The sequence below is a fragment of the Rhinichthys klamathensis genome, unplaced genomic scaffold (genome assembly GCF_029890125.1).
Source record: "Rhinichthys klamathensis goyatoka isolate OS25496 unplaced genomic scaffold, OSU_Roscu_1.1 h1tg000585l_1, whole genome shotgun sequence".
In the NCBI taxonomy this organism is placed as follows: Eukaryota; Metazoa; Chordata; class Actinopteri; order Cypriniformes; family Leuciscidae; genus Rhinichthys; species Rhinichthys klamathensis.
In genome coordinates this window covers 1,505,803-1,520,751 of record NW_026607045.1, presented here as the reverse complement: position 1 = coordinate 1,520,751, position 14,949 = coordinate 1,505,803, and the positions used below count along the sequence as shown (strand labels likewise).

General features: G+C 37.7%; 1 protein-coding gene across 3 annotated transcripts in view; it reads left to right on the top strand.

Moving 5' to 3' along the window:
• Positions 1-1,835, top strand: part of LOC130075548 (homeobox protein PKNOX2-like) — an 85,719-nt gene extending 83,884 nt beyond the window's left edge. For 2 of the 3 annotated variants that reach the window (XM_056240188.1, XM_056240186.1), the window contains one exon: positions 104-965. In XM_056240188.1, the coding sequence (XP_056096163.1) occupies positions 104-935 (832 nt within the window). In that variant the 3' untranslated portion in view covers positions 936-965. Of the gene's footprint in view, positions 1-103; positions 966-1,395 lie in introns of those variants that run through there. The other variant, XM_056240187.1, reaches the window with a different exon arrangement.
• The last annotated feature ends 13,114 nt before the right edge of the window (positions 1,836-14,949 follow it).

Here is a 14,949-nt window from a genome sequence, read left to right as displayed (position 1 = left end):
TTTTTTGTGTGAAGTGTGTAATTTTCGCATTTTTTGCTGCTGTTGTTGTTGTTTCCAAACATTAAACAAAAAAAAAAAAACATTTTATTTTTTGTCTTTTTAGAGCCAAGCGCAAGCGGTACTTTGAGTACCCCCTGCTGGAGAGATACATGCAGTGCAAGCATGGCTCCTACTTCCTGGTCAGCATGCTCTTCCTGCGAGGCTTCCTGCTCCTGACCTTCATGTCCGCCTCGTGCCTGTACCTAATCTACTTCCACCTCTCCGCCTTTCTGCAAGATGAATTCAGTTGCTACGTGCGCACCGGCCTCCTCCGTGACCAGCCCTGGGTGCCTGAGCTAGTTCAGTGTAAAATGACTGGCCTACTTGTGTTCCAGGTCATTAGCGTAGCTAACGGTGCCGTGTATGTGCTGCTAGCTCCTATTGTTCTCTTTAGCCTGCTGCGTTTGTTCTGCTGGGACACAACCTTCCTCTCGCTTTACGAGGTGCTGCCCGGATTGGGGCTCATGAGCGGTCAGAAACTGGGCTGCCCACTGAATGATCTCAACGTGCTGCTCCTCTTTCTGCGCGCCAACGTAGCACAGCTGCAGTCGTACGGACGCCTGAGGGCTGTGTGCTCCCTCGCGCCTCCTCGGTTAAAGGGGTCTAAGGGTGGGCTGACAGAGGAGCAGGCGGAAGAAGCGGCAGAGGCCAGAGAGGAGCTCGAGGAGGAGATGAGAGAGGCCAGAGAGGAGGGAAAGCTCAATCTTGTAGACATCATGACTGTGCTGGGAGCAGCCAGAGGAAACGCAGTGAACTGTCCCGAGCAGCGCCCTCTTGTGGAACAAGACATGACGCTTGGTACAGTCACTCTCATCTATATACTTAAACGCATCGTGCTCGTTGGCATTTTCGTGGCCGTCATATGGGACGTTCAGAAATTCATCAAAGTGACATAAATATGTTATTTAGGGTGTTAGACACCGAACATTTGTGTGTCTACTGTGTCTACGGACATTATATTTAGTGTGAACTGAAGATAATGTGGTAAAAAAAAGACGACACAATGTGCCATTTCTTGAAAATATATAGCATTTTAATATGAGCCTGCTTCTCACCACACATTGTGTGTTGGTTCATTAAATAATTTGGCCAATTTTAACCTATATTACTGTATTCCACAGATTTTGATTTAAAATCAGTGAAAAAAAAGTCCATCTGGGCCTAATACATACCACTTTCTTGAAAGTCTATTACTAAAATTCTATTTATGAAACTATTTTATTTGTTCTAAAGGAGGCTTTAATGAAAAACAAAAGTTTTAGCATCCGCATTGTGCACTTTATTTTAGACAAAAGATGTCTCGCACTTAACATCCCAAAATTGATGCCCCTAACAGCACTCTCTGTCTCTTTACAGAGCCTAACCACCAGGGGTACCATGAGTTGAAGGAGACTACTACATGTTGTTTTGCCTAAAGCACCAGCAATGGACTGAACCAGAAGTGTCATACTCTTGAGACCCCTGTAGAACAGCTAAACCTCTGAGATCAAATAAAGATGAAGATAGTGCAAGAACATCCAATAGCTACAACTCCTCTTTTATAGTCCATTAATATAATCCCTATGGATCTCTTACACAAATCACCTCAGGAATAAAAACCCAAAGTCTGTATTGACAATTTGAAAAGCCTCCAATAGCTAGCCCTCATAAACTTGATTTTTATATCTTTATTTATTCTTTTCATTCTGATTATCTGATGTGAGTGGTTTCTATACTTCTTTGAAAACTGGATTCTTTACTTGACCTTTTGTTTTCTTTTGTAAAGTAGGCGAAATAAAAATTGTTTATATTTGTGTTTTCTTTGTTCATTTCCACATTATACACATACACAGATGTATGGAACATTTAAACGTTTGATTTTTATTCAGCAGGGGAAAAATGTATCATGGTTTACACTAAAAAATTACACTGCTGGTAATCAACTGTTTTCAACATTGATAATAATATGACTGCTGAAAATGCAGCGTTCCCATTACAAAAACAAATTACATTTAAAAAAATATTAAAATAGAAAAGAGTTATTTTATATTGTAATAATATTTCACAATATTGCTGTTTAAAAAAAAGACAGTAATATAAACATTTTAAAAAATCTTACCGACCACCAAATTTTTAAATGGTAGCATATATATTCTAGAATAATTATCTTTCATAAAATTAAATAAGACATTAAGAACTACATAAACGTAACATATTTTAAGTGTTACACCTGCAGAATAGTACAGCTTATCCTGTACCTTAGAGAGAAATATCACCTCCTCTCCTCCTATGAGAATTAACGTGTCCCATAATTGCCAGACTTTCTGAAGTTTCTGTTCCCATGAGAGCTATCAGTGGACCATGGCTCCAAATCTTATGTTTTAAAGATGTTACTTTCCCCCTTCAGCTTGAAGTTTCACAGTATCTACTTAAAGTTTCATACATTCAAGCACTGGAAATGATGGCCTGACATATTGGGAGCACTAAAATAAAACTACAGTACATCCATCTACATGACAATAAGTTAGCGAGACATTCCAGTCAAGATTTTGGAGATATAGGACAACAGCATTTTTTTTAGGACTATATTTATAGCAAATCACCATTATACAGTATTTTATAGTAAACAAGGCTGGGGCAAGTTGTCACACGGGTAAGTTGTCATAAAGCTCATTTTAGTGAACTCTTTCTTCCAAACTAAAATTCCAGTATGATATTTTTGCTACAGTTCCGGAGTAAACATTAAAACCACACTGATACGCATTCAGACAGGAGTATAAAACAAAGGCAGATTTTAACCAAAATTCTGAACGTTATTCTAAGGATGAGGGAATTATAAAAAAATGTCAGGTTGGGGTAAGTTATCACACTTATAGAAATATATAGACAGTGACTTTGCAAAAATAGCCCTACTTATTCAGTGGAGAAAAGGCCCCGAGTCCCTTATATCATCAACGGCCTCTTCCTGTTTTTGCTGTGGCTCATTGAAAGTCTGTTTGGAGAGATGCTACCTTGTTCCCATGCCCAGTCCATCTGCTGCCCTCTCTGCGTGAGATCCATTTGCTCAGCACCAATGTTTGATCTCAAAGACTCTAAATTTCTCACAGTATGGCCACAGACAGAACCCGAGGAGGGCAATAGGCAAAACAGTCTGGATCTTATTGAGCAAGTGAAAATTAGATGCTGGTCATTTAAATCTAATAACCAATTTCAACTCAACCATGAAAGAAAGGGGGTCACAGCTGCTCATATTTTCCTCACACTCAATAGCATAAACAAGAGCTACAGACATCATTGTGTACCGACGACTTACATGATATGCTATTTTTTGCAGCATCATATATGCTCGTACAACAATTTGAGGACTTGTTATTTACTGTGGTACCAATGCAGAGGAGGGGGTCACTCGAGTAACACACCACCAATAGCATCTTTTGTGACATAAGCTGGTTTGCCCTGTGATCAGGGTTGAGTTAATGAGCCTGCTAAAAGCCAGGAGAAACTCGATTAGTTTGATGGAGTACTGAAGCAGAGATCTGCCCAGAGGATTTCATAATGGTCTTCTCAGAGGTGAGGACGAAACTGCAAATAGTAAATCAGCTCTAGAGAAGAGAAGCCTGAAAGGGCAAAAATACTAACTGGAGAAAGCCATTATGCTGTAGCCTTTATGCTATATGTATGTAGCCCACTCATTAATACGAAACATATAAGACTGGAAAGTATAAAAGACCTTGATCCATCAGACCTTGATAATTGATGTTGATATTATGTAGACCTATTTAGGCTTAGCCTACTCTAAAAGGGATTTTAGGAGAAAACTCACCCAGCAATGTCACCCAGAAAAAGTAAAAACTATTTCTACTATGTCCACATGAGGGCAGAATTTAGTTATGTATCAAATGAAGATTACCGGTTTCAAGCATGGTTTCAAGGCACAAGGCAGAATTTATAGAGAACAAATAGCTTATATGGACAAGCATAATTATTGCTTTGACATGGTAAAATTGATTGCTTTAACAATAATTGAATATGCATATCATCATTATCTGAAAACTATACCTTTTAAACATTGTTTATAAACCCTTTAAACCCAGATGTAGGCCTAATAAATGTTATATAATGATTAAAGTAAGCGCAAATTGTAGGACCACGTGACTAATTGCTTCACGACGTAAAAAAAACGTTCCATTATATTCAAGATGAATAATTTGATTTGTGTAGCCTATGTTTTATTCCATTTAAATAATACATAATAAATCAATGTTTTTTTTTTTTACATCTTTTATTATTTTGGGAAAATTCCACATACTGTGCACAAGAAAAGATTGTCAGGGTCAAAGCCAAATTAGGGGCCAAGCACCGAAGGTGCAGAGGCACCTATTGTATCTGTTAGTTTTCTTATTATTATTCTTCTTCTTCTTCCGCAAATGGAAGTCTATGGCAGCCCTATGAACCGTATATAGGAAAATGATGAAATTTGGCACACTTATAGTGATGATAATGAAAAGTAATTGTAGCAAGTTTTGAGTCTCTAGGACCAACTCTATAGCGCCACCACCAGTTCAAAAATTCACCATTGAAATGGTTATAACTTTTGTAGCCTTTGATCTAGAGACATGAAACTTAGTACACCTGATTCCACTCATCATGTTGATTACAACCAATACCTTACATTAAGACCCCTGCCCATTACAGTAGTGGCCATTTTGAAAAGTACAGTAATCAGTTTTTTCCCTACTCCTCCTTCAAATTTTGTCCAATTTTGTCCAAACATGTGCTCAAATGATCTTCGGACTGAGCCGCATAGAAATGACTGAACAGAATTTTTTGCTATACTGAAAAAAAAAAAGTTATGATGTCGCAAACTTAACAAGGTCGACCCAAAATTGGTTCAGAAGCTATAGCTCGGCCAAAGTTTGATCAATCGAAACGAAAATTGGTACGCTTCATCGGAAGCATGGTCTGAGGGTGCATGCCAAAGTTGGGAACAGCGCCACCTATGGGTCATGAGATATCAAAAATAGCTATTTTGGCCAATAACTTTTGAACAGTTTGTCAGAAAATCATAAATGTGGTATCTATGGATTTCTTGTGTCATGTCGATTCTGGGGATATCAATTTTGCCAGGATTGGATGTACCACGTGTCCGCCATTTTGAATTTTGTCATAATTTGCCATATCTTTTAAAATATTTGACATATCTTCACAAAATTTAGTATGGATCATCATTTGCATAGCCTTAAGGTACCTGAGAAGTTTGAACACAGCGCCACCTAGTGTTCCAAAGGTATAAGGTTTTTTGAAAAAAAGCTTATAACTTTTGCAAATATAGTTCAAATTTTAATTTCTTTATGTCATTATATTCCTTGGCTTATACCGATTATAACGATATCTCGTTTGTCATTTTCCAACAATGTGACTGCCCGCGATATTGGGGCAAATGAAAAACAGTTTTTTCGCTACTCCTCCTTCAAATTTTGCTCAATTTTGTCCAGAATTTTATCAGATGGTCTTTGGACCAAGCCGCACAGAAATGACTGAACAGATTTTTGATTTTTGCTACCGTTCCCGAGATATTCGTCTCTAAAGTTGACCTAGCCTGTGTTTGTTGCCTTATGCTAGTTAGCTTAGCATAATAATTGGTTAGCATGCTAACCAAATGTCATTCTTTCTAATGCGTCTCTTCAGCTATCAGGATAACCATAAGCTACATTAGCATTATGCTAGCTTAGCATGCTAATCTGGTTAACCTGCTTTTGTGTGCTCATTCTTACACTGAAGGATCTCCTCTGCAGCTTGTGATTGTATGTCCTCTGAGTGGCGCAGTCTGCTAAACAATGTGTTACTAATCCTGAGCCGTTCCGGTTGTGGTTTCAAGCCCCATGTTATACAATTTCAAATCATTGTGTAATGTTATGTAATTTGGAGCCAATTGCTGCAGTTTTACCTTTAACAACTCAAGTCTCCGTAAAATTTGAACAAACCACTGTTTATGACTACCATGCTGTGTAAAAAAAAGGTTATAGCTTTGAAGAAATTCTAATAATTTAATATGTAGCAACTGTTTAACAATGGGAATTTTGATTTGAACAATTGGTAAGTTGAATAAGTTTTCAAATTAAATCCAAATATGTCAAACATGGTCAAAAGGTGCTTGGCCCCGCAATCACTGCTTGCAGTTATATTTCCATTTATTTCTTCATGAGAAGGACTAGCACGCCTGTTTGGAGAACAGAATACTTAAAAAAGAAGATTTGTAATATTTTTCCATGAATATTTTTGATTGATGAATGGTCATGTACACTTAATTTTTTATGTATACATTTTTAATTTTGTATTTTGTTGTATATTTTGTCCTATTCCAATAGCGGTTTTGATCACTAGTTTTGACCCATAGAGGGCGCTGCTCGGGTCAGAAGAAGCTTCAAGTCGTGTTGTCTGCTCTAAAAATGGCTTGTTTGATTATAGTTTTGTTATCGAAAAGCCAGTGAAGGTGTGCAGGTGCGTAATCGTGGAGGAGTAAGGTAAGGTGCATATAACGTGGAACCACAAGACACTTTTTAGAAAGTTAAAGGTCCAGTGTGTGATTTTTGGCGACATCTAGCGGTTCGGTTGCGAGCTTACACTAAGGGCTCAGCCCACCGCTCACCCCTCCCTTTCGAAGAAGCTACGGTGGCTAAAACGGGACAAACATCGTCGTCTGAGACAGCAGAGAATAGCCAGCGTAAACCAAGTTTCTGTACCACAGTCCATTATAAACCACATCATGGATAAAGTTTCAGGTGAGGATCAAGGGTCTTAATGTTACATAATATAATGATAGTAATCAGCTGATTGTCTCACGAACGTAACCAGCACATTCTCCCCACATAGCAAACCCATAATACAGCGAGGGAGAAGAACCACATGAAAATATGCAACTATATATTTTTCTAACAGGGTAGTAAAAGTTTAGCTGGCTAATATGAGCTGTTACTGTGGCTGAGCTCGTTAAGCGTAAATCCTTGTTTAAACTCGACGCGTCCGCATGAGCCCAAAGGTGCGTGCGGCAAAAATGACGTGATTGTAACAGCGCGCGCGCCTCCGCATCCCTAGACACACTTACTACACACAATAGGCTTTTTTTCTCTGATTTTGGAAACTCGATCGACTTAAAATGCTTCCAAGATCGACGGGTTGGTGATTCTGTATTACGGTCAATGAGTAGCCAACTAATCAGCTGTCTCACGAACTTAACCAGCACATTTATCCCCACATAGCAAAGCCATAACACAGCGAGGGAGAAGAATTAAGTTACATGAAACAATCCAACTACATATTTACACCACTGACAAGGGAAAAGTCACTACTCACGGTGTTTATGACTAGCTTCTTCTAGCTTCCTGCGGCTTCTCTTTCAAGGTAGTGACGAAACGCGCTCTGTAGCGTTGTTTGTTCGCGTTCGGCTACTGTAGAAATATGACGTCACAATATGGCGACCTTCATAGAAGGGGATTCCCGCGCCTATGTAGATATAAATGCCTCATTCTAAGGTAATAAAAACATTACGGTTTGTTAAGTAAGTTCTTTATACACCACTAAACACATAGTTATGGATGTCATATTGCATTTCTGTTAATAAATACTCAAAAATGTTACACACTGCACCTTTAATCTGTTTTTAACTTGACTTAAAAACGAAAAAAGGGGAATGAGAGATGTAAAGTAAACTGTACACACTTTATTGAGTTTATTAAGAATGTCTATTATCGATTTTATTTCGTTGTTTCATCACGGATGTTGTTGGATGCACATTTTTTGTAGCAGTAGCAAGAAAAAGTTGGCCTATGTGTGAGTTTGGGTTGGTTGCTACTATGTTTGTTGGTTGTTCATCCACATCCACTGGCATGAACTTTTAAGTTCAGTGTTAAGGGACTGCTTGAAAGAAAAGCAAAATCTTAAAGGTGCTCTAAGCGATGTCACGCGTTTTTTAGGCCAAAACTTTTTTTGTCACGTACAGCAAACATCTCCTCACTATCCGCTAGCTGCCTGTCCCCTGAACACACTGTAAAAAAGCGCGGTCTCTGCAAACACCCCAGGCTCCACAAACGGCAACAAAAACAAACTGCGGCGACCCGCTCCACGAAACATAACAAACTGTTTCAGCCAATGACCGACAAGAAGGGTTTGGGGGTGTGGTTTGGGGGGTTAGTGTGCGGATGAGGAGGAGGGAGGGTCTAGCTAGCCTCCGTTTTGTTTGACAATAGTTCGAACGTCAACAAGAAGTGACGTCACACCTAATTTATGTACTAAAAACGTAAAACATATTATAATTGAACGGACACTAACCAGGGTTAGGTGGTGCTACTACATCAGTATTATCAACAAAATATGTTGATCCAGTTATACTTGGTGTAGCTTATAATAATATGATATAATAACGTGATATTACATACTTGGTGAAATCACGTTCACCTACTCCACAAATAAGGTCGACACTGAATGAGTGAATGAAAATGAGTGAGTGAATTTGGACTGAATGCACCAGAAGTGCTGCGGACGCCATCTATTGATGCTCACAGGGTATTCTAGCGGCTATTGAGTATACGCTTAATTATACAGTTATACACTTGTTTTTGAGGTACATTGTAGGATGGATTGACTGCACTCGATAATGTCCAGTTAGAATGAGGGTATATGGTGCGATTTCAGATTCAGCCTTCATTTTTCCTATTTGGTTTGGTGATGCTAGTGGTGTAGAAATGTAACGCTTACTTAATGTGTGATAAATGATGAGGAACACTGTGCAAATAGAAGAGTATTGAGTATGTCACCTTAACTATTTTTTTTCAAACGGAGGACGAGTGACATCCCACCTCTAATTACACCGAATTTCTTAAGTCTTGCAGTCATTTATCTGAAACCTTTCTTGAGTGATTCGTTCCCATTATCCAATTAAGGCCCGACACGTTATGGCTTTCAAATTCCCATCTTTCTCACTCCTTGCGTTTGTGGCCTACTGACATTAGTTCCTGTGATTCTTTTTTTTTTTTTTCTCCTCTCCAGAGAGCTTGGTGAAAACAGACTGTGGGATGGAAAACGACAGCCAATTATTCCTCTCGTCAGCTCGTTTGTTTCCTGTATCTGTTGTTGTCGTTCTGAACCAAAGGTTGAGCGTTGCTAGTGATTTCTAGCTAATGTCCAATTAAGACTGATGTGGGCTTTTTGTGCCTGTATCAAGGGATGTGAACTGGTGTGATGATGGATGCTGTGCATGCCATGTGGGATGAGCTGGAAGCCTGACTCTGTTTGCTTAGACCCAACATGATTCAGTAATGGATCTCTAATCTTGTTGAGAGAGGAGAGCTGTGGGGAAAAAGAGGCTGAGAGAAAAAACAATAAGCAAGGACCTTTGTCATGCTCTGGTGCTGCCTGGGAAACCTTGATTACTGTTGTTAAAAGCTGCTCGCCACAGCTGAAATAGAAGGTGAAAAGTAACTAGACCGTAGCACGACGTACATTATTGGGTCTCTGCATGAACTGATGACAAGATCGATAACTCAGACCTTGTTTTTAAGAACTGCTGCTTGAAAGGGATAGTTCACCTAAAAATGAAAATTCTCTCATCAATTACTCCCTCATGTTGTTCCGAACTCATAAGACTTTTCTTCAAACACAAATGACCCTCCATTGAAAGTCCCAAAACAATCCTAAGGAGATCGTACACACACACACACACACACACACACACACACACACACACACACACACACACACACACACACACACACACACACACACACACACACTTACTTAGCTATTTACATGGGGGACATTCCACTGACATAATGGTTTTTATTGTACAATCTGTATATTCTATCCCCTTACAACTAACCCTACCCCTAAACCAACACAAAAACATCTCACAAAACTTTCTGCATTTTTACATTTTTAAAAAACCTTTAATTACTTTTTTATACCATATTTACAAATGAGGATGTCGCTTAAAGGTACAATATGTACGAATTTTTCGCCACAAGAGGGCACAGTTACCAACAATAACAAAGGCAACGCTTGGTGACGCTAGGGAGAGTTGAATGATGGGAGATGTCGTTTTCACCATCCAGAGATGTTATGGAATTAATTAATCATGATCACGGATGAGGTAATTTATTTGTTTTTGTATTACCTGTACGTCTGATTGCAATATTGTATGTCACCATAATGAATTAACTGCAAGGAATGCGAAATGTTATGCTATATTATCCTGTTACAGCTATTTGTCAAATGATTTGTTGGGTTAATGCTGCGCAGTTTTACGTGTTTATGGTTAATGCCGTGTTGTTTTACGTGTTCAAACCAATCGTACTCAAAGTAAATTTAAACGAACATTTGCAAGTAATGGCTAAATATTGTTTAACAATACATATCCGATTGTATTTAATTGCACTGCCATAATCTCGGTCAAAACACAAGTGATAAAAAGCATTACCAAAGCACAAAGAGCAATATAACTGTGAATTTTCATCAGCATAACGATCACTTGATAGTTTTTGAGGTGAATCAACATATGCATAATGATTGATCTGTCACGTCATATAGGCGTATGTATCTCGCATTGTTTATAAGTGATATTTTTGACAGTTGCATGTGTTGCAAGGAAACACAGACTTTTGTTTTATGTACATTTGCTCACCTGTCTAATAAAGTATATGCAAGAGCGGTGTTGCTCCAAATTAGTCGCGGACGTGGAGCTCTCGGCATCTCGAAAACGTCACGCTGATATTGATCCTCATTTTAGTTCTCCTTGTTTGTCCCAAAGTCTGCTGTCCATAATGTTTGAACGAAACAACAACTGCGTGCCGCTAAACGTTACACTCTACACAGTTGTCCACGTCTGTTGCCATGGTTACGTCATGGCTATGGCAGTACGAGCGGAAAGCGCGGATATTGCGTCATTGACAGACGACATTTTTTTTTCCGGGACGGCCACTTATTTAAAATTGGAATTTCTCTGAAATAAAAAATCTTTGGAGACTTTTGGGATATTGTAAGTACACAACTGCAGGAAATATATCACACTGTGCAAGTGATTTTTGGATATTTTATTACAAAATTCCTACATATTGTACCTTTAAGCAAGCTTTTTGGAGATTTTGTCAAGTTTTGGTCACTTCTGGGTACGAATTTGTCCCCAAAATATAATTAAGTAGGTACACACTCACACTCACACTCTCCCTCTCCCTATAAATATGCCCATAGCAAGTATCTTTTCAAGTATCTCAGTTCAGATGCCCCCATCAAAGCTTAAAAGTGTCTTTTCAAAGTGAAGTGAAAGAAAATACCAGTTTAATTCAAACACAGACCCAGAAGTTAACGGTGTATTCCAGCCTCTGAGCTGTGACAGCGCAGAGAATGCGTGTTATCTGAGCGGTGTAATGTCAACCTGTATGGTGGGAGAAGCTGACCTTGCAGTCATTCAACAAAGCAGAAGGGAAGGTGAATGACAGGCTGCTTAGAGCTGTGTACGAGGTGAAGATATTCCCTGTTTATTCCCAGCGGCCTCACATCTGTGTGGAGGCTGATAATAGGCAGGAAAGAGGAACACCTGTTCACATGACTCATGTGAGAGCTTGAGCTTGAGGAAGGAGCAAGGTTGGGTCCAAAGTCATAACTGGTAATCATTGTTGAACTGCTGAAAATGCATAATCGGGGTCCCGGCAGACCCTGTTCAGTCTACACAATATGATGCGGTATCAGTAAGCCCGTTTATCGGTCCAAAAGGGGGTCTCCAATAATACGGGTGAAGGTTTCTGCGCGTTACCGTTTCCTTTTACACAACACAAGATTAAATGAAATACATTTTCTCAAATGTATTATCTCGTTATTTCATCTGACTCCATAAATGAAAAATGTTTTAATGATATCTGAGCATTATTAAAAATGAGCGAATGTTTGATTATTCTTTTTTAACTCTTTACTTATATTTTACCCCTTCATAGGAAGCTATGTCGCTCAGAGGTCCTCACGCCTTGTTTAACATGATGGGTCTCACGATCACGATCTCGCCAGCTTCGGTCACTAAAGAGAGGTAATTGCTATATACCTGAGACCGGTCGCATTCACGCTTACACAATCAAAGATACTTTGGTATAGCCCCCGTGATTGCATACACTTGAAATTAAATGAACGTTTACTTCAGTAGAGGTATTGCCACTACTACAGATATAGGTCAACCAACTTTACCCACGTTCACTTATCTAAAGTAACATTACATTAAAACAGAGGTAAGACACACCCAGATTTAGGTTGGTCAAGCAGCACCTTTGCTGCTCTAAACGGAAATTCACTTATTTGCAAAACACGCACACTTGAATTAGTGCCAAATATTAGTCGTCACTAATCTGACGGAAAACTTGCGGTAACATACGAATCCGTTTAATCTATTTGGGAAAAACTCGCCACAAGCCTTCCTCAGCATCTCCCTAAATACTCAGACCAAGGCAGAAACCTCTTTTCAAACGTAAACATGAGTTTACAGTGGGAATTTGCATTAACCACCGTCCCAGACTTACTGGGGACAGAAGTTGATTTACATGGGGGCACACCCACAGCAGTTAACAAGATATCTCTGAACTCTCCACACCTTATTACCTTTTTGCCTTACTTCTGTGGGAATGAGACATTTCAAATGATACCAAACATGTTTAATACTGTATGATAATTGTTCATATTAAACCATATATATTTTTTGGGTGAATTCAGGTAGGGATGGGTGAAGGTAATGATGTGTAGATTCGGAGGTGATCAACTTAAGTGTGATCGTGTCTCGAATGGGGATGGTAATATACTGTAGCAAGAGAGTTCAAATGTTAAATTCCTTTTATTTTCTCAGAGAGTAGCCCTCTCTTCCAGTTTCTCCAGTCTTACAATACCATATGTCCAGTTTTGGAGTCAGTGATGTGATGCTTATTTAATTCATAATAAAAATAATAATAATAAAAAACATGTATATATCCATGTTTTCAGTTCATGAATCAATTTTTTTATGGGACATAAAGTGAAAAATAGTGATATTTCTTAAATATAAATAAATAGTGGTTATATTTGTTTAAACAATATAATACTTTTGTAATCAAATATTCTTCACTATTTATTATTTTTAATAAATGTTTTTAATTTATGCACCATAAAATATCAAAAATACATTTTAAATTTGAATATATCCATAATTTTTAAGCTATAAAATGTGTGTATATATTATTTGTAATAAAAACAAGGGTAATACTTTACATTATTGATGTAAAGCATTTGTTTATTTTAATTTTCTTCCCTAATTTCTATATAATTTTACCATTAAACGTTAGCATTTGTTAATATATTATGAACTACCATCATTTTAATAATCATTAATCAAGATTCATAAATGTAAAAAATGTTTTTAATGAACCATTTAATAAAAATAAAAAAAATTAGAGAAGATTATTGCAAAAGTATTTTTGTCATTGAACCAAGAAAATCACTGATATTATCCACTGTAAAAAAAAAAGTTGCTGCCTTAAATTAAGTACATTCAACTTGGATGTTTAAGTCATTTCAACTTAAATTACATTAAACTGACTGAAAACATTAGTTAAATCTTGTATAACTTATATACACAATTTTAAAAATTATTTAACTTATTTTGATAAGTTAAAGCAATGTAAAAACATTTATTGGTCATATATCTTTTTTTATTTATTTTTTTACAGTGTAGCAGGTGTACAGTGTTCCATTTCAGAGATGAAAAAAATATAAATGTCTGGCCAATGATCTGAAAAAAACACTATTACTCTTATTTTCTCAAACTGTGCATTTGTATGTTAAGTTTACAGAAGTTTAAGAAGAATACAATTCACTTTTAATGAACAATGAAGGTGTAAAATGATTATTGTTGACATTCAACTGCAGACAATGAGCAGAACAGTTACATATCCTCTTATAATTTTTCAAACCACACAGTTTTCAATGAAGTGAACCAGATATTTGTAATGCTGTAATGTTTCTAAGTTGTCCTTGTTTGCCCTCCATCACTATTTTGCTGCAAATGCAGAAGAGAAATGAAACTGACGACTTTGCAAGAGCTGCAGGATGTTGCTGTGTTGCAGTGTGCATGTTGAGAGATTGGCTACGTGCTCGACTCTCAGCAGTCACAATAGTTCTCAAAGAGATTCTGCAAGTGTGTGTACTAATGAGCGTGAATGTAAATATATATATATATATATATAAGCGGAATATTTATGTGGTCGTATATCCAGCAGACACCTGGAAGAAAGCAGCTGCGCTGGGCTCAGAGGCATACACTTGTGATTTACAAAACACGTCTGCAAAACCTTGTGCTGTACAGCTGGGTAAAAAAACAACAAGTGGCGAACAGCTGTCATCACCAAAAGCACTAACTCTGCGGAAGGTTCTGAGATTACACAGAATTCATATCTTGTCTACATTTTGGCCATCATGTTTGTACAGTCAAAACAAAAAAATGTATTAAATAGGAATGTAACGATACCCTCATGTCATGATTCGATACATATCACGATACTGAACTCACGATACGATATTATTGCGATACTCCAAGACATTTGGTGAAAGGTTAACATTTTTTTTACTGTTGATTAAAATGCTAAATTTGGTACATTGTGGGTGTAAATGAATAGGCTTGGACTTGGTGTTGGTAACCCAATTCACAGGACAATGGTGACACCAGAATAAAAATATTCATGATTCTGAAGCTGAAGCTGAAAATACTGAATTATTTCAGTTGAATATGCTTGCACTCTGTCACTGACTAGATATATTTAAAATAATGTAGGCCTCTTTTTACTGGTAACATAAGACATTTGGCATTATCAGGATCCAAAAATATTCCTCCATTGCATTATTATATTATATTTAACATTATATATAGCAGTT